This window comes from Syngnathus acus, chromosome 9, assembly GCF_901709675.1.
Source record: "Syngnathus acus chromosome 9, fSynAcu1.2, whole genome shotgun sequence".
NCBI lineage: Eukaryota > Metazoa > Chordata > Actinopteri > Syngnathiformes > Syngnathidae > Syngnathus > Syngnathus acus.
Window position 1 is genome coordinate 16,352,756 of NC_051094.1, and position 21,491 is coordinate 16,374,246.

The 21,491-nt window shown below is 40.6% G+C and overlaps 1 protein-coding gene and 2 long non-coding RNA genes across 3 annotated transcripts in view; 1 reads left to right on the forward strand and 2 right to left on the reverse strand.

The window, feature by feature from the left end:
• Positions 1–21,491, reverse strand: part of LOC119127518 (nuclear receptor subfamily 6 group A member 1-A) — a 111,349-nt gene that overhangs the window by 87,176 nt on the left and 2,682 nt on the right. Inside the window, exon 2 of the mRNA XM_037259499.1 lies at positions 2,656–2,703. Coding sequence (XP_037115394.1) covers positions 2,656–2,703 — 48 coding nt within the window. The remainder of the gene's footprint in view (positions 1–2,655; positions 2,704–21,491) is intronic.
• Positions 2,308–21,122, forward strand: LOC119127601. Its single transcript, XR_005098885.1, has 3 exons — positions 2,308–2,318; positions 9,816–9,821; positions 20,591–21,122. It is a non-coding gene; the product is annotated as an uncharacterized LOC119127601 (long non-coding RNA).
• Positions 13,949–14,155, reverse strand: LOC119127582. The gene is made up of 2 exons (XR_005098867.1): positions 14,106–14,155; positions 13,949–14,074 (listed from the first exon to the last, which is right to left on the reverse strand). It is a non-coding gene; the product is annotated as an uncharacterized LOC119127582 (long non-coding RNA).

Sequence of the window (21,491 nt, forward strand, 5' to 3'; positions counted from 1 at the left end):
GGCAAAACATCGCACAACAAGCGAGCAAATGAGTTAGGTGAATAACATCTGTAGGGTAACATGAATTATTAATGGTTGGCATCCGATGAAAGCATGGAGCCCTAAATGCGATAGTGCTAACAAACTCCTTCACTCATGTCATAATTCATGGACATGGAAAGATGAAGGGAGGGGGGGGTTGACCATGACAGAATAAGTATCAGTCAAAGAAAAATACAGTTAAAAGTCTGACCGACCTCAAAACATTCAAAAAGTGTGAGTGGGAGTGTGAGGCGGGTGAGTGGGGTGGGAGGTCAGGATCAGTAAAGCAAAAAGAGATCTGAGCAAAACATTTGAGTACTCTTCTGCTTCGCTTACATAAATATGAAAAGTTGGTGATCTTGAATGACTTTTGGACTCAAACATAAAAAGTCAACCCAAATATGAGAAGACAAAGGAAAATCATGAGCTGGGCTGCAGCCAAGTACTTCCATATGGAAGTCGAGTTCATCGGGTCCAGGTGGCACGTGGGCGCATGCGTAGCATAAAAATCCAGTATGCATCTACCGCCCTCTGTTGGCCTAAAACATGTCGTGCAGCAGGAGCCCTTGACTGTGTAAGCAACTGGAGCTGCACATATTGTGCAGATTAATAATGATTCAATGAGTTATATGATACAATTGCAACAAATAATCCTAAAAATTTAAGAGATCATACAATACGGAATATTATCATATTAACCGTATCGTGAACATTGATATATATCATCGCATCAATAAAGAAGTGATATTTTTGCAAATTTATAACGTAAACCCTGTTATACATTTCCCAGAAACCAGACAAACTGTATGCAGATTTGATGTGTAAAAATGCAAAACATGGTTGTGACATTTTAAAAGGACAAAAAAAATGAAGGCTGAAAAGTATGTTACAGTTTTGGAATAGGCAGCTGGTAATGATTAACAATGGAACATAAGTAGTCACCAAAGAAGCCTGATAACCCCCCCCCCCCCTGAAGTCCCTCTATTTGTCAAGTGTGTGTGTGTGTGTGTGTGTGTGTGTGTGTGTGTGTGTGTGTGTGTGTGTGTGTGTGCGTGCGTGCGTGCGTGTGCGTACGTGCGTGTGCGTGTAGGTGTGTGTGTAGGTGTGTGTGTGCGTGTGCGTGCGTGCATCATTCACAAAACTCATGAACAAACCTGACATATATATGCATTATACAACACTTTTTTAAATTTTATTTCATTTTGTTTGGATTTGATTAGCTTAATTGATGAATGAGTGAGATTTGTTTGTTGTTATCGGCTGGATTTCATTTAACCCCCCCACCCCCTCATAAAACAGCTTAAAGTCACTTTCAGAGCGTCAATTGAAAACCTTAAATGAACTTACCATCATCTCAAAAATTGCGGGCAAACCTGCTGAGAAAGGGTCATATAAACAGTTGATGGAAATGATCTCACTTTTAGATGATTGCAAGCTAATCTAGAACAAAACAGCTGTTGCTAACGCAGCTATTTGGCCCCTGACCTAGGTTTCTGGTCACTGAATGGGGGTCTCTGAATTCCCACCCCTGTTAGAACATTTACAAGGCCTTCCTCAGCCCCCCTTGACCTGCGCATCACCCTTACCCGATGCATGCACTGAGGCATCCTAAGGCTAGAATAGAGCCAATAGCAAGAGAGTGAGTCGCCACGGCCACAAGCCCAACTCGTCAAGTTTACAACCCCATCGGGTTTGGCCTCATAAATCCACGACTCCTCCTGCTGTACACAACAATGCTGGTTATTCACTCGGTGTGCAGTTTGAATAGTTCTTCTCTAACTTCCTTCCACTTTTTCACCCCTACCCATTCGATTCTTCTCTCGCGCGTTTATAGAGGGAGTGATGAGAAAGGCTGGAGAAGAGCTGCAGACAATCGGGGCAGCAAGTCACGTTGAGGTCAGCGTTTTTTGAACTGTGTTCAACCTCTGACCCTTCCTACGTGCCACCTGGCGCTGCAATGGCAGCAATTGGAGTCCTGGGTGAACTTCGCTTGAACCTGGACCTTAACATTGGACCATCAACTCACCCCTGCCTCTTTGTTCGAAGTCTCTTTCATTTCTGGCATCTTTTGATCCCGCAATGTAAGTTTACACTTACAGAGGAAACAATTAGCACATCAGTAACTTTTTTTTCTGACACTTCAAATAATATATGAATGTCATAACTATCTTTCATTGTTTTATTTTAGTTGCCTTTCCTATTCTAGCTTTAAGAAGATGGAGATTGACCTGTGCAAGAGGCATTTTTGAGTGTATACTCCCCTCTTGTGGATGTCATGTGGATGTGTTACCCAGTCAGTACATTTATGATGCTGCCTTTATGAGGCTGCCCTGTACCTGCTATGATGGATGGTTTGGGTTTTTTTTTGGTGCGTGAAAATGGAGAAGAGTAGTCATTAAAAGCCTTGCCTGCAGTTGAGATTAGGTAGATAGGTAGGTAGGTAGGAAGGAAGGAAGGAAGGAAGGAAGGGAAGGAAGGAAGGAAGGAAGGAAGGAAGGAAGGAAGGAAGGAAGGAAGGAAGGAAGGAAGGAAGGAAGGAAGGAAGGAAGGAAGGAAGGAAGGAAGGAAGGAAGGAAGGAAGGGAGGTCGGTCAGTCGGTTGGTGGGTGGATAGGTAGATAGGTGAATGACTTACCCATGCTGTCATTATTTTCCGGCTCTAGTGAGTGGTCCCCGTAAAAGCCTACAATAAGAAAGGTAGCAATTTAATTCAAGTTAGAAGTAAAATGCTTTTACTTGTGGTGATGAATTGCAAAGTTAGACTGACAATTTAATGATGTCAATACAGGACTGTCTCAGAAAATTTGAATATTGTGATAAAGTTCTTTATTTTCTGTAATGCAATTAAAAAACGAAAATGCCATACATTCTGGATTCATTACAAATCAACTGAAATATTGCAAGCCTTTTATTGTTTTAATATTGCTGATTATGGCTTACAGCTTAAGAAAACTCAAAAATCCTCTCAAAAAATTAGAATATTTCCTCAGACCAAGTAAAAAAAATGATTTATAACAGCAAAACAAAATCAATCATTTGAAAATGTCTATTAATGCACTCAGTACTTGGATGGGAATCCTTTTGCACGGATTACTGCATCAATGCGGCGTGGCATGGAGGCAATCAGCCTGTGGCATTGCTGAGGTGTTATGGATGCCCAGGATGCTTCAGTAGCGGCCTTTAGCTCATTTGCATTGTTGGGTCTGGTGTCTTTTAGCTTCTTCTTCACAATACCCCGCAAATTCTCTATGGGGTTCAGGTCAGGGGAATTGACAGGCCAATCGAGGACAGTAATGCCATGGTCAGTACACCATTTACTGGTGGTTTTGGCACTGTGGGCAGGTGCCAGATCATGCTGGAAAATGAAATCATCATCTCCATAGAGCTTTACAGCAGACGGAAGCATGTAGTCTCCTAAAATCTCTTGGTACACAGCTGCGTTTACTCTAGACTTTATGAAACACAGTGGACCAACACCAGCAGCTGACATGGCTCCCCAAACCATCGCTGACTGTGGGAACTTGTATGACATTTTTGGTTTTTTAATTGTATTACAGAAAATAAAGAACTTTATTACAATATTCAAATTTTCTGAGACAGTCCTGTAGTTTCTGGTGCCTTGATGAGACAGGACAATGGTTGAGTTCCAAATTAAGATGCACAAAGAAATGTTATTCCATAAACAAAATAAAACCCAAGAGACTCCTCCCTATTGAGAAATTTTGATGTGATTTGTTTATTTCGGTGAGTAAATAATCAACATTCATTCAAGCAATTCTGCTTATCTAACAGTGACACAAGAACTTGCATACACTGGTCAGCATTTGTCAATATTCAAATGCTTATCAAGGGAACAAATCTGTAAGTTAATGCAGAGTGGAAGACAAACAAGTGCATACTGTACATTTTGTAAAACAAGAAAATGCGAGTAAGTAATATTGGTTCCACAGAGTGGTGCCTTAGTTTGTCATTTTGCTTCTCAGGCTACTTCACGCTCACAGTACGCAAGCAAGGCGAGACACTGCATAGGCAGTTCAACAAAATTTGCCAGGCCATCCTCCATCCGTCCGCGACCTGGGCACACTTCCGTCATCGTCAGCCCTTCCTTGTAAATAATGTAATCAATAGTCCATCTTTCAATCCGTCCGTACTTGTTATTTTAAAACACTGTCAGTACGTCACTCTGTCCTTTCTTAACTAAAAAAAAAAAAGAGCTCCAGAGTCAGGTATCATATCCATACATAGCGCATGCATCATTACACCAGAGATGTAACCATTGTACTACACAACCTCAAAGACTTCTGTGCTCCATACCCTAGTACTGTTGCAAACCAGTCATTCACCAAGGGATGTGAAATCTACAAGCAGTTGTGTTGTGCTTGATCGTCCAGTAGATTGCAGGACTCGAGGGTTATGATAACTGAAGTTGCTCCATTGGCTTAGGAAATGAAGAAAGTGGTTCCTTTTGACTTATTTAAACAAGTAATTCCCAGGAGTGACACTTGAACAAACAAGTGAACACCGGCAAAAAGAAGAAACTTTTGCTTCTTGTTTTGCTACATGCACATCAGAAGCTCTCTTTCTGTACCGAGTATATATGCACTCAATCATAAAAACCAGCACGTTGGTTTTCCTGCAGGTGCAACTCTCACCATGTTTGAAAATTTGGCAGAATGTGCTATGCCATAGTGCTGTTAAACTTCCAACTTTTGGTCCTCCATAGTCAGGTGCACCCTGGGCGTGTACTTGGGGGAAAAAAAGCAACAATATTTCTGCGGATTAAGAAAACGTAATTATTGTATGTTTGAAGCTAGGGTGTGTGCTCCTGGGTCGCCAATGACGAGTTGAAACGGAGAGTGGTGTTGGGCCGACGGGAACCCTGACGAAGCTCAAATGTCTGTCTGCAAATAATATAAATAATACCAAAATTCTCCACGCAACTGGTTACTGTATAAACACAACAGTGCTTGTCAATAAAGTTAAAAAATATCAATACAATGACGTATTGTTGTTTACATTTGCCGGTGAGTGCACGGTAGCAACGGTTAGCGAGTTAACCCTTCGACCCTCGAATGAATCAACATGCAAATAGTGCTACTGTTCCTGCACCCCAAAGAAAATCTATTGACAAAACCTGAATTGCACAAAACCTCTTTGAACCACCCCTTCCCTTGCCAAATAAAGTCAACAGACGTTTAAAGTTAACAGAGTTTTGAACAAGATAAATTTGCCATTAACGTTAATAGAAGGTTAAATCTACTTAAACAGTTGTTAAAAAAATACTAACTGAGCTTCAAACAACCGGGCCTAGGACATTCTCTTTTAAGAGATGAACCATGTTCTGATACTTTATTGGACTCATACAGTACAGTATTTCCAAACTGTGGCACTAAAGTGTCCTAAATTTATTTTTTTCAGAGGACCCACATCCCTGGCAGCAGCTCTTCATGTGGGGTCAAGTAAGATGCACCCAACAATCTGTAACCTCAATAATTGTTCCGCTGTTGTCTAAAGCGAAGTCTGGAGACTTGAGCTTCATTTTTATACATGCTGCCTGGTGACTCCATCATTCATATTCAGAGAGCTGCGTGGTGTGTTCTCTAAGAGCATCAGATCCCCCTATCTGTGTCAGTGTACCATCCTATCAACAGCTGTACACCCCATGACCCAAAACACACCACCTGTCCCCTGCCACCACAACCAGCCTCCGCCCCATAGTCAACACTAGCATATGTTTTCCCTTGAGCATTCACCCACACAACCTCTGTTCAAACATACACGTGCCTTGGTGGCCCGCCATAAATAGACACACTTATACTGACATATGACACGCAAACAGGCTGCGGACAGGCTGCTGTTTATGGCGACCTCCCACTACAAGGAATCTGGATCTAACAGGTTACGTGAATGAAATAAATGTCAAGTTCAAGTCATACTGATGTCTGAACACCCTATTTGGTATATTATTTATTTGGGGGGGGTCTAAATCAGAAGTTGCCCACATTGCAAAGAAGTTGCCATTTCCGCTGACGATCGATGTTAACATTAAAACACCAACAGAATAAGGGCCAATGTAAGAGATTTTTGGCCGCCACCTGGACCACCACCAAACTGTAAATAAAAAGAAAGTGAACATTTTGGGGAAAATGAAGCAGGAGGACGACCAGGAATAGAATTATAATTTACATTTTTTTGTGTGACATGTTTATAAAGGAAGCAAATTGTGTGCGGTCATCCTTTAATGCCAGTCGTAAAAGAGCAGAGAAATGTAATTGCAGAGTAAAATACAGAAGAACCCTGGAAGTCGACCACACAGGTACTCGACATTCAGTTTTCGACACGAAATGTCGGGAAATCTTGGACAAAACTCCGGAAATCGACGTTAATTGGCGTTGGATGATCCCGACTGCAGTCGTGTGGGGTGCGCTTCCGGAAAGCTGCACCGGCGAGACCACTAGATTACGGGGTTCACGCTGGAAGAGTTGGGTTCATGCGATAACAACCGTGTGAAAAGAAAGCCAATGCATGTTATATTTAAGAGGCTGAACGATGGATATTTTTAAAAGCAAGCTTTAATGTGGGGCCTTTTCAGTAATGAACATATCCACGAGATGCAACACACCAGCTCAACTTCTGCACATGTTCAATGACACAGTAGGTACGGCTGCTTGTGTGCACTTCCATACGAGGTGGCCACGGCAGTGCGCTGGTCCAGTCGCCCTGGAGGAAAAATTTTCCTTCTTTCTTTTTTTTCCTCACAGTGACACTCAGGAACTCCCGACCGCCTAACGAGCACCCTATGGCAGACTGACCAGTGCAAAGTTACGGTCTCCGGCTGGCTCTCTGTTGGACTCCAAATGCTTTTGTTTTACTCTACCTCCGTGGTAATCCTTTGCAATTTCGCAACTGCGAGGGGGGACTGACCAATGTTTATGTGTGTTTGTTTCACTTAAAACCTGGAAATGTACTATATTTGTGTGTGAAACCTTAAGATGATCAAATTCACAAAATGCGCCCTAACAGTACAATTCTGGTTCCAAAATATTGTTTTTTCTCCACCAAAAATAAATTGAGGCAGTTTGAGAAGTTTTAGCTTTGCCCAAGACACAAGTGTGTTGGCAGAGTCAGCCATTTTTTCTGCATTAACTGGCTGTGTAGCAACCCTGAGGTAGCTAAGTACTTGAATGAGTCATGAATCTATCGTATGTAAAAACGGCACTGACTCAAATGTCCTGGCCTTTTGCCTTTCAAAAGCTATTGTATGCAAACAATAAACCACATAGATGTAAAACCTGAACTATGTTTCAGACTCATTTAGGGCTAAGTGATGCATAAAAATGTGAAAAAAAACCTGATTCTGACATATAAGACCTTTAACATTGGTGAAACTCTAACTTAGACTTCGACTTCGACAAACTTTATTGTCATTTTGTCTGCACAGGGTGCATACAAAACGAAATTCCGTTGCATACAGCTTACAACAATGCAGTGATATTGCGGTTGAATAAAAATAACATACTATATAAAAAAATAAAATAAAATACCGTAATTTTCGGACTATAAATCGCTCCGGAGTACATGTCGCATCAGCCATAAAATGCCCAAAAATGTGAAAAAAAACATATATAAGTCGCTCTGGAGTATAAGTCGCATTTTGGGGGGCAATTTATTCGACAAAATCCAACACCAAGAACAGTCATGAACGAGCAACAACAGGCTAAACGATAGGTATGCTAACGTGACATAAACACAAACGAAGAGCTGAGAACGGCCCTGACGTAAAATTCAGAGTTATTCAAAAAACTATTACCGTATTTTCCGCCCTAAAAGGCGCACCGGGTTATAAGGCGCACCTTCAATGAACGGCCCATTTTAAAACTTTGTCCATATATAAGGCGCACCGGATTATAAGGCGCATAAAATAGAAGCTATACTGCATCAAACTGAGGTTGACTAGGGTTGCGGTATGCATCCACTAGCCAATAACCAACGAGCCCTCTGTAAACAATCGCGTTTCTCAAACGATCTCCTATAAAATGATCAGAACTGACTAAAGTTCGATCTAACGCATTGGTACTACTTACCTATGTTTCCCTTCCATATCGATCCGTAGATTTACTCGAAACATTAACAGAGCAGCCTATTTTGACATGAAATAGCCTGGTACGTATAGCAGCTATCGCAATAGCATTAGCCATCCGCAAAGTCTCACGAGCCTCAGCTCGCAATCTCCCATGAGCCTCAGCAAAGTGTAAACAATCGCGTTTCTCAAACGATCTCCTATAAAATGATCGGAACTGACTAAAGTTCGATCTAACGCATTGGTACTACTTACCTATGTTTCCCTTCCATATCGATCCGTAGATTTACTCGAAACATTAACAGAGCAGCCTATTTTGACATGAAATAGCCTCGCGGGTACAACAGCTATTCGGTGACGCCCCCTGACTACAGTTGCCGTAATGCTGGGAAGCGATGCGACCTTGTAATTTACTAGTCGTACTAAAACGTACTGAAACATTTTGGCAGAGCACTGTGTACAACCAGTATGGATCAACAAATTCATCAGTTGATCCATATATAAGGCGCACTGGCCTATAAGGCGCACTGTCGGCTTTTGAGAAAATTTTAGGTTTTTAGGTGCGCCTTTTAGGGCGGAAAATACGGTACATAACACGTTAATAAAACCATCTGTGTCACTCCAATTCATTAAATCCATCGATCGTCCTTTGTCAACAATGCGTGCGCGCAGCTGACGGCGCTTGCACTTCAAAATATTCCACAGGCCCATATAACGATATATAAAGATATCGAATAACTATTATATAAGCAATAGTATTATCAAACCAACTGTCAACCCAAATCAATGTATGAGCACCCGATACATTTTTTAGAATCAAATGTTTTTTGATATACACCTCATATTATATACAGTAAAAGCTACAAAACAAACTGACAAATAACTCGTTTTCAAATCAGACGAGTAAAAACTGGTCAAATATTAAAAATATATATTATTAAAAGTGAAGACAATTTGCAATTCTAGTAATGACACACGAATTTGATGCACAATTTGTCTTTGCGGGCCACATAAAATGATGTGGCGGGCCGTATCTGGCCCCCGGGCCTTGAGTTTGATATCTGTGATTGAGAGGCTTTGTTACAAATTATTTTTGGGGGGAATCCAATGAAAATTTGTACCACGAACAATTTCAGTTCCATTAGATCTTAGTCAACGACATGTGACAGATATAAACATAAACAAAATTCCCTCACAAATGTTGACTTTCCAGCAAATAAACCAATTAGTCCCAATTTGATCAAAGTGTAATTAGATGAATAGGATTTGAACTGACAATATTTACAAGACTAGAACTCGTGAATTCAGATATTCAACATGTCAAAGGACTTTGTCTCAAACATTCTAGCCAAGTGTTAGCAATTCTTGCTCGAGGCTACAAGAACATTGTGCCAGAACAAGAGAACTCTGTCTGCTACTTGAAGGCATAAATCAGAGATACCTGCACATCAGGGCTAATTCACGAACCTTCGCTGTGAATCCAAGTGCTTTATTTTGTATGTCCAATGCAAGGCTCACACATACGTCGCTACCCTTCAGCTTGTCTATTTGCTCCCTTAGTCCCTCTTTAACTCACTCGCTCAGCCCATACAATATTAAAAATAACTAAAAATTACAATTGGTTACCATGGTTTACTGCTAAACTATTCAATACAGGCAAACGTTTTCGAGATGAGGACATGATTTGTCTTCGTTCATGCAGTTCTCTGAGCTAGCAGTGTGTACTGAAAATGACCAGTGTGTGGTCTCTGTTGCTAATCCTCGTGACATCTTATTGATCATTATGGCCCGAGGCTAAGAAAGCTTTAAGAAGCAGGCAATACAGCCGGAGCCTGGTCTGCTATGGCCCATTGTGTGCTGACAAAGAAAGGCTGCATCTTTAACCTTTCACCTATAAACCTCCACAACCTCCAACTCTATCAGCTCCTCATCAAATAACATACATGATAGTGTCCCATATATCTCCCTCCTTAGATGTAGACCATAATGCTCTGTCTGGCATTTATTGCAGTGGTTCAGTACTGTATCAGGCCTTTCTCTCTGGCAGTTCTTGAATCCCCCGATGAGAAGGAGGTTGGATGGATGATTTGCAATCAGAACTGATGCATGGAACGCGTGTGATATTTTTACTTTTTTGTACCTTTTAAGCATCCCATGTTATGGTACATACAAAAAGGAGAGAGATCCACTCAATTACTACGGCTGTAAATTAATAGTAAGGAATGCAACAGATGATTAAACAGAGTCCTAAAGAAGTTTAATACAGTATACTATATGTTACATGTTTTCTCTTGGAGACAGTCAAGGGAAATTGCCTTTGGGCAAAAAGTCTTGGAATTTTAATTTTAGGAAAACCTGAACAAATGAGCCAAATGTCTGTAAAATTTCCAAGCGTTCAACCAGTAAATGTCACTTTCCAATACAATCACTTTACCCACAGAAGGTGCCATATGGTAGCATTGTTTGTGCAAGATGCCACAAGAGGAAGCTTCAACCATGATTTTAATGCATCAGATATTGAATGTACACTAAGTACCTCACTCTTTGAAATCCTCAACCAGCAACTATGCATTAGTAGAGCCTGGAATCTCTCTCCGACATTCATATCACTTCTATCAGTCCATCACTGTCCCTGTTTTTCACTCACAGATGGCTGAGGTTACGCATGGCCACCCGAGGGCAACGTCAGCTTGTTATTTGAGTAGCTTGGCCTCTCCGTGCCAGCCTGGCAGAATCTGGACAGATACTGTTCTAATCAAGCCCACCCAGCGAACAACTCTTAAATCTGGCTGCACACTTTAGAGGGAATTTACAGAACGATGAAAAAGATACGAGAGTCTCGTGAAATTGCAGTCGGGAGAAACGTACCAAGAAACACGTATTTCCATTTGGGGAATAATGTCATTGTTCATAATTAAAAATTATAAAAAGTCTTTACCAAAATGAATTTGGACTCAAACATCAGAACACAAAACTAATAGACATCGTTTTACTGCAGCAAAACCATGCTCACCGAACGATAACAAAATAGAGCAATAGCAGATAAAAAAGAACTACAACGTGTTCAAAAGAAACGTTATTTGAATGAAATTTTCGATCTCTGAAACAGCGAGCATCTATAAACTGTGACATGTAATGTTGCGATGTTACATTACCGTAATTTTCGGACTATAAATCGCACCGGAGTATAAGTCGCACCAGCCATAAAATGCCCAAAAAAGTGAAAAAAAAACATATATATATTCGCTCCTAAGTCGCTCCTGAGTATAAGTCGCCCCCCCACCCAAACTATGAAAAAAACCGCGACTTATAGTCCGAAAATTACGGTACATGAAAACATTGCATACGTTCATGACTTTAAATTAATCCCAAAAGTCGTTCTTAACTTCAATGTTTAAAATAGTCCATATTGCCCTTTTGCTTTACAGCTTTAGTCCGTTGCTTCCTTGAGAAATCTAAGAGGTCTCGAAAATGCATCACTTTAATGGGGTCCACTCACCATTTCCGGGTAGCGATCAGGATGTCCGATCCTATTAGCATAAGGAGTTATAAAGCTCAAACAGCCCTTACAGATTGCCATCTATGTGATGGTTGCATGTTGGTTTCCAAATGTTTTAAGGTTAGTAGTAAATTGTATTTATGAAGAAAAAAATTGGGCTCCATGACCATACCGCGTTAGACAAAAAGTTGCATGGAATTGAAGCTCTTAAAATCAAGGCTTAGCTGTATTTTTTTTTTTTTTACTTTCCATACTTACCTTTGTTTAGCTTTCTCTCGGATCAAACATCACACATCATATTGAAGACTAGTTTTATCTGATGACTATAAAAGTTTTATTTGCAAAAACCTTAATTAAAGGGATGGAGGTTTTTTGCAGCAGGGAATTTACATAAGTTACAAACCATATATCTAAATAGAGTATTTTGTTATGAATAAAAATAGCCATTTCAAATGGGAAAAAAAGTGTAGAAGTTAGCATCTCATGTTTATTATTTTGTTTGTGGAGTAATCTCCTGTTTGTCTCTGGTGCTGTCAGTCCCTAGAATGCCATTCAAACTAGCCCAGTGGGACTGATGTTATTTTTCTGCCATAAAATAAAACGTTTTGTATTTATTCATTAAACTTTGAGCCACAAATAAAACTAGTTTACTGCCTAAACATCTGCTACTGAGGACGGATATATAGTAAATAAACAGGCAGGTATTGAAACGCTTATCCTGAGATACCTCATATTATATACTGGACTGGAGTGGAGTGCACATAAAACCTTTAGCATAGTTCTCAAAGGTTGTTGTTTGGTGCTCATTTATTTTCCAGACCCATCAACCTCATGGATTAACTTAAAACTTAAGGCACATCTGGGCACGTTTTATTGTTAATATGTGTATTGCGTCATTGTAATATCTTGAATAACATGTTTTCAATGTGTTTTTTTTCCTGGATTTTCAGTTTTTATTTTCTGCATTGAACAACATAATTTTACCAGGCATAGACAATGGCATCTTATTGAAATAATCTAAATTAGTGCTTTATAAAACTACATTAAGTCCGATCGGGCCTTTTTGGCTTCGGCAGTTGCTGGGGCAAAAACCCGGGTGTGGGCACAGTTCGGCTAGGCTAGGCCATGGTAAATGACTTCCAGACGGCTTCGAGAAAATTCTGGTCCATCATCCGACGTCTCAGGAGGGGGAAGCAGTGAACTGTTAACACTGTGTACAGTGGAGATGGGGTGCTGCTGGTATTTTCGTTACTTTGAGGATTGTACTAACCCCTAATCATGCTTCCAAAGAAAGCAAGGGGGAGCAGTAAAGCCATCCTAAAACACAAAGACGCTCTTAAAGCAATGCGACAGTGAGCGCCCGGCGCGCTGCGGTTGCGCGATCGGATCAAATTAAGCTCCCTGCGCACTGAGGTCCACTTACATTTTGGAAAGTACATCAGGACTTTAAAAATATTTTCTAAATTTTAGCGACGGCTCTGTCACAATAATGCGACCAGCGCGGTGCGGCGGTGCGCCACAGTTGCGCGATCGGACAAAATTAAGCTCCCTGCACACTTAGGTCCACTTAAATTTTGGAAAGTACATCAGGACATTAAAGATATTTTCTAAATTTCAGCGACGGCTCTGTTACAATAATGCGACCAGCGCGGTGCAGTTGCGCGGTGCAGTTGCGCGGTGGGCGACGCGCTACGGTGGCGCGTTTGGCGGCGCGCTGCAGTTGCGCGATCGGACAAATACGCGCAAATGAAAAAATGCTTTAAAAAGGCGGGGTTTTTTTTGTCTTGAAACGAATTAAAAAAAATTCCATTATTTGTAATGGGAAAAATAGATTCGGAATTCGACCGATTCGCTTCTCGAACCGCCTTCTGGAACGGATTGTGGTCAAAAACCAAGGTTTGACTGAATTTTTGCTATTCTTGTTAAAATCACACTTACGTGTGAACTGGAAATGACAATAATAACACATAGTGAAAGCCAAATTGAGCAAACCGGCTATTTCAGAAGTGTGTGTCAAACTGGTAGCCCTTTGCCTTAATCAGTACCCAGGAAGTAGCTCTCGGTTTAAGAAAGGTTGGTGACCCCTGGAATAGAGTAAGGTTGCCACTGTTGGTGACATTAGCACATCAAGGTGTGCTAACCTTTGTACTCCCAGAACAAATACTTTCACCTGCTGACCTAACTGTCGACATGACGGTTCACCAAAATACAAAGTAACACAACTCTAAGGTGATTCGAGCCCCAAAAAAGTGATAGGGTTCAAACAAAATATTACATAATAATGGTTGGAATAGGATCTTGTCACGTCTCGTCCCAGCCGTTCCACTATGTGTCTGTTGTCATGGTTTCTGTATGTGTGCTCACCCCTCCCCTCCTGTGTGCCCATGATTAGTTTGATTATTCTCACCTGCCTCTTGTTATCTGTCGTGTATATAAGTCCAGTCTGCCCCTCACACTCTGTCGGATCATTGTTTTCTTGATGTCTTTTGGGTCCTGATGTCGTAACGTTGTCGTCGTCACGCTTCATGTCTCTTTTGGTTCCTGTCGTTTTCGAGTCTGTTTTTGTTTTCTCCAACAAACCCTGGTCCAAGCTGCATTTGGTCGCCCTGCTCCATCCGATCCATGACAGATCTGTGTTTATTTAGTGCGGGAGATAAGTCCCAGTATAAATGAAATGATGGATCAAAACAACTTTTTCAGTGATCCACAGCCATTTATAAAAATCTGTTCTTTTTTTAAATAATAAGGTTTAGCTTTCTAATGACTAGCTGACACAGGAAATGGTTTGTGAGATCGCACAATACAGTTGAGGTTTGGGTGACAACAACACTCGGCAAAATCAATCAATCCATCAATCTCACCACCCGACTGTAAGATGGATGGGAGGAAACCAGTAGCTACAAATGGGTCATTGTTTTCACACTGCATTGGGGCAGAATGGATGCTGGTATTGTTGTGAGGTCATCAGAGTCTAAAGGAGCTTTTCACCCCTCAGGCACCACTCGATCTAACACCCCTGTAGTAGAGACGCCCAAGCGTAGCAGTGCGGAGTTTCAATTTGCCACAGAGAGCTTTGAAGAAGCAGATGGTGTCGTCACAAATTGTGAAGATGTTTCCAATGTTTAACAGCCACCTGGATGCTGTGCTCTTTATCTCTGCAGATGCTATAAAAGCTTTATTGGGTCATTTTTAAGCTTAGGGATGGGTGGGCAACTAGTGACTCGCGGGCAGCATGTGATCCCTCGCTCTCCTCATCTTGTACAACCGACGGCGCGAGTGTGAGGTCTCCAAGTTGTCAAAATAAAAGCAAATAATATTTAATAAATATTTTAAAAACAAAATGGGTTGAGGGGTTTTCACAGATGAGGCGGGACAACCATGTGCAACACGGTCTCTTTATTTAGGGAAAGGGGAAAGGGGAAAAAGGAGGGCTGGAAGGCCAGCAGAGCAAGTGCACGAGGCAAGATGACGAGCCCGTCAGCAAGCGCGCGTCATGCGTCGTTGGAGAGCACAGACAGGTGGCAGGCATGCGTGCACCAACGTTGACGAACCGGCCAGGAGTGACGGTCATGCGGGGTTTAACTACGAGTCCAAATCAGCCAATAATAAGGCCACAGGTGGCTGCGGTCAGCACTGATTAGCCCACGCAGTTCCGTATTGGTCATCACGCTCCCGAGGACTAGCACGGAGACGTGACAGGGCTGAGAATTATAAACGTGTCTGACTACTATTGTGGACCCCCACACACTTGATTAATGCCATTAATGCTTCTTGATTTGGCACCCAATATTTTATTTGTTTCGTTTCGTTTCTTTAGTACTCTTGGGTTGAGTTAGGTTTGGTTGGCTGGCAACGAGTTCAGGGTGTTCCCCTCCTCCTGCCCGATGACTGCTGGGATAGGCTCCAGCACGCCCGCAACCCCCGTGGGGACAAGCGGTACAGAAGATGGACGGACGGACGGACGGAGGGACGGAGGGATTGACGGGCATATGGATGGATGGATGGATGGATGGATGGATGGATGGATGGATGGATGGATGGATGGATGGATGGATGGATGGATGGATGGATGGATGGATGGATGGATGGATGGATGGATGGATGGATGGATGGATGGACGGGCAGATGGATGGATGGTGATGAGCGACTCCACAACTGCCATTAACATACTTCACACCAATTTCTGCTACTTTGGGATTCAGGCAGGCCTTTGGCAGCATCTTGTGGTATCTGAGGGCGTTTCCAAAAGAGCATAAAAGACGCAAAAGGTTTAGCGTTTCAACAAATTGCAGTCGATAGGGTCCACAGGAAGAAGAAATGAAAATGGGTGAATTGATGAAGAGAAAACTATTATGATGCAAGGGGTTACTGTACACTTTGTGCACTTTCCTAAAAACAGTCTCATAATAAAACTATCAGCTTCCAGCTAGTGTGGCACACAACTCTCCTCAATGCATCTCATATAGCACAGATTGTGAAGGAACTTGAGCGTTGGTTTCACAGGCTGCTCTGTGGTGATCCTTTTGACCTCTACACCTGACCCTTGACCTCAGTGTGTAACACAGTTCAGCACAATGTCTACTCTGTCCTCCCCGCTGCTTCTGACTGACAAAGCGCACAGTCCCTGTGGCGTTGCATCCCAGTGTCACTCAAGTTCACAGCATCTCTTGTGTTGCTAAACCACCTGATAATGATGGATTTGCCATGTTCCATCGATTCAGTTTGATCTCATTTCCTGCATACAGCACTACATAAACAATATATTTTATAGCATCGTAAGACGTGTGAATATAATCATGCTACATGAAAGCAAACTTGCTAAACCAAATTTGGAACCGTGTAACAAACGGGCATGCTGACTGGATACCACAGCTAGGCTAGCTGTATACTCTGCATTCAATCTTTATTCTAAACAAACCATATTGACTGTTAACTTCAGCTCTGTAATTAGATGAACACGGAGAAATCAATCCAAACAAGCTGCTCTCTGAACCAAAGTAAAAAAGCAAATGTAACCCACACTAATACAGTGGCCTTAAAAGAGACATAAATGTATTTGAGTTAGATAAATGTACTTGCACCTTAGTTGACTATTTTAGGTTTGAGTGTAATTTAAAGTAAAAGCTTAAAAATAATGAAAGCATTACCATCTTACCCATTGTTTTAACAAATGAACCCACAAGAAAACCATTTATCTCTTGTAAATGTATCCCCCACATAAACTTTAGGTAATATTTCAGATGTACAGTGTGGGAGTGATAGAAAGTACTCTGTCGCTTCACTTGTGTTGCAAATCTACAGTAAATCATTGATTAGAAATGTGTCACAATGTTCGCCCCCACGTCAGATTACAGTTTAGGGTTGGTTTCTTCAGTGATGGCCACGGAGCAAATACAATTCTTAAAGATCAAACAATAAGATGAAGGCCGCTTTAATAGCCCCTCAGAGCTGAGCATTCTGCAGTATTCGTATGCGTATGTTATGTTAAGCTAATGAATGTATGTCTTTATCTGCGCTAATCCCGGCAGGCGTCCCAACTGAGGGTCACGTTATGGTCATCGGGGTGGGGGCTTCTTCAACGTGGCTTGACACGCTCAAAGGAGCAACTTGCCTTTCATCATGCCAGGGGTCAGAGTTTTACTGCCTCACAGAGTCAGCCAGCATACTGCACTGTGCAAACTCAAGCCTAAGGCGGCCATCTGATAACAATCATCACATGATCAAAACAACCCTTACATTATCCATCCGAGTTTAAAAAAGTCATCACGTATCATAGTATGCAGATGCAGGATTTCCGATTGTGATGGGTACCAACGTTTGACCTCTCAACTCCCTTAGGCCTTTGTGTGTGCTGAAGTCATCATACTAAATGTGTTGTACATATACCATTTGATTATAAGTTCACTGTTTGTGTAGAAATAAGACAACATGATTCAAGGAAGGACATCATTGTAAATGTGATTAACTATATATTAAAGTCCAGCCATATACATATACTAGCACACTGTCAACAATACCGTGTAGTCTCTTCAAGACGAAAGTATCACACAACAGTGTTTGTGGGAATCAGTAATTACAACTAAACGGTTTTAGCAGATTCCTGCAAAGAGTCAATGTATGTGGCTCTGTGTGTCTTTTCTGTTGGCTGTGAAATGATTATGGTGCCTCGACTGCGTCTGTGAACCAGTTACCATGGGAGGACATGGTGCTGCAGGACATAGTTGGCTTTAACTAGCAAGCATCTTTGTAATATTTTTAGCCAGGGTAGAGCAGCTCATTCACAACGAAACACAACTTGTGTATCTCGATATATTCGGACGACATCACAGAGCAACAAGTCCAGTTTGATAAAGACCTTCTCCGCTGATGCTTTACAGCCCAGTGACAACTGCATCCTCCAACACAGGAAATTTTACAGGGAAGCCATTTCTAATTGACATACCAAGATCAGTCTTTTGCATCTGCCTGTGAATTCGCCTTCCTCCTAAATTCAAACTCAAATGGAGGATGTTTATGGCGTGTTGAATATCACACAGGCCTGATAAAAGCATAGCCGGCACCTCACCAACATTACAGTACCAATTCCCCCTGACAGCTTGGGCCAATCTCGCCTTCAAAATACGCTCAATGCACACCCTGCCATTTCCTTCCCTTCCCTTTCAGCTATTTCAGCCTTGGATTGTGCCAGGATGAAGCTATCGGAGACCTCAGAAATCAGCTTCACTGTCATACGGCCTGTTCCTCATGGATCAAGTGGAGGCTGTAAATACTTTCCTGGGTTACACGGAGGTCAGCAGAGCAGGCCATTAATGCTTCAAGAGCAACATCCCACTGACCCTGGTCACCGTTCCCATAGAGCTTGCTGCCACCTCCCCCGCAAGACCATCACATCTCACACAACAACAAAAACCACAAACGTGACGCTGGATGGCTGATGATTACCACAATTACGGGAAATACAATCTGGGCTATTTTAAACACGGTATCTCTGGAATTAATTGTGATTCACTAACGTTGTTATAATCATTTTTTTAGATTATTTTCCAGCCCTTGTATTTGAACTAAATTCAGAATCAATACATACATACAACACCGTTTTTTTTCTTATCAATAATTCATATTCAGAATTAAAAGTAACTAGGATGAACTTTTTTAACATTCCGTAGGAAATACGCATAACAATCAAATACTGTTTCATTTTTATTAGTAAGAGTCAATTTGCTTTCTCAGCTGCAGCCGAAAGTATAAAGCGGCATCTAACAACACAAATGCAAAAGTTCATATAAAAAAAAAAAATCACCCAATTAGCTTGAATAACAAACAGTGGCAAGTAAAGGTATTGTTATTGTGGTTATGTCACCATCTGACCCTTCTATGGTGATTATATGTGTGTTGCCTGGAAACAGCTACGTACATGAAGGCTGTTCTACCTTAACACCTCTAGGACCGAGGAAGACCTTCATCATCATCATCATCATCATCATCATTCAGTGTCCCCTGTGCTAATACTTGCTTAATACTCAACAATATTAAAATAATACAAGGCTTGCAATATTTCAGTTGATTTGTAATGAATCCAGAATGTATGACATTTTTGTTTTTTTAATTGCATTACAGAAAATAAAGAACATTATCACAATATTCTAATTTTCTGAGACAGTCCTGTATATCGTATTGGCCCGAATATAAGACGATGTTTTTTGCATTGAAATAACACTGAAAAAGTGGGGATCGTCTTACATTCGGGGTCTAGACAATATAACCATGCACAACACTAAATAGCGCCAGATACCTTTAAAGCGAAGTTGCGTCACCGTGCCTTACGTCTTGCGTGAGTTACCTCAGCTTATCGCGATTGCAGCTCGTGCGCAGCGGTAAGTTAAAGGTTGCAGGTATCGACTGAGTATGTTGCTGTGATCGGCTGCGTCTTTGACACAAAGTGTCAAACATATACATATATATACTATATATATATATATATATATATATATATATATATATATATATATACGTATATATATATATAAAAACATACATACACACACACATATACATACAATAATAAATTAAAGAAAATGCCATTAAATTATGAAATTTCAAAGAGTTCATAGCTCAGAAGTGTCAGTTCTTTAAATTCAGGTATATATAATACAGGTAAATTTATAACTCTAAATCAAGCATCTCTTACATTTCAGTAGAATATTTTTAAAGTACTGTCTTACACTTGAAAGTAAATTATTTTAAGCAGCATCTAAAAAAATACATAACCAACAGAAAAAATATTTTTTCAAACACTGTGCAATATAAGTAGTTGTATCATTTTTATAATATGTATAACCCATTAATTTAGATTAGTCTACTTAAATGTAAATCATTTGGAAGTCATTACATCGCATTTTGTTTTATTGTGCATTACTTTGGTCAGCCCATAAATATTTCTTATGCAAAGAATAAACTTTACTTTTTATTTATTTATTTTTTTCTGTAATTTTCACAAAAATACATGCAAAATAAGAATTTCACTGTATGATGTAACCACGTTGAATGATTTCTTTAATTGCTCCCAGACAGCTATTTGGCTACATTAATCAAACCTGAGTTGTTAAATTCCTCTCACCATCTGTCATGGAGTGTGCTGTGAAATGAATCACTTGGATTGTTTGAAATGCTAATTTATCAAGCAATCTAGTTTTAAGACTTATTTTGAAGGTGGGGGCATTACATGGGGGGGTGTTCAAAAATGCTTCTTTTGGGTTACATCTGATTGATAGTTGGAAATATAAAAAAACATTACTGTCTCAACAGCTAAGTGTAAATGAACTTTTTAAATTTTCATTAAGATGTGGTTTGTAGAGCTGCTCAGTTATGGATAAAAGTCACGATTATTTTGATCAATATTGGAATCATGATTGTTCACAGGATTACGTTTTGGAAATTGGAACAGCCTTCCTTGAACATGTTTGTAACCGTATTTATTGAACATGTTAATAGTGCTGGGAAAGTTCATTTTCTACACAAACTAATTGAAAGTTCAGTTCACAAATTTTAAAATGAACTAGTTTGAAATTTTATGAACTAAGTTTGTGGTTTCAAAAATGAAAAGTTTATTATTCTTTTCTCCCTCCAATAAAACAAAAAGTTGCTTCAAGCTGTTACTCTCTGTCATTTTGGTATTTTCTCATTGTTTTCACCCATTTCATTGACACTATATTTGCTTTAATTAACTTTTCATTTTTCGTGAATGTATAATTTCGTGTTTGCCCAAAAAATCAGAAAACATTTAGAATTTAGGACATAAAAGTGCAAAGGTGCAAAGCCCAAATAAATGACTGAAACAGAAACAATCTCATTAAGACTAAGTAATTTGTGGTTCAACGCCATTGGGAGCACTGCGCCGTGTGACCGTTTCTGACCTGGGTTGCCAAATCCCCCTGCCTTGTTTACAGTGTGTTTAGCAGGGTTTTATTTTGAAGTCTAAGAAGAGAAAAACTGGTATCTTTGAACGAAACTGTAAACCACCGTTCAAAATCATTCATTGTTCCAAAATGAGCGTGTTCACAAAAACGTTTACGAAGCAAAGATGCGTGATGTTCAGTTCACGTTTGTCCAAAACTTTCATTAATTGAATTCGTTCAGGTACAACACTGCCTGTTAAATATGGCCTGGAGCTCCACTCTCCACACACGCGGGAGCAGCGGTGTAGCGGTTGAGTTGCGCATGCACGTCACACCAAGTGATAATTTTTCCTGGATTAATGAATTTTAACATCGTTTGGAGCCAAAATTGTGATCATGAATGATTTCAATTGACTGAGCAGCCCTAGTGGTTTGTTGACATTTTACAGTGTTTTAAATACCAGCAAGCTTTTGGGTGATAGGCGGGAGTACACCAA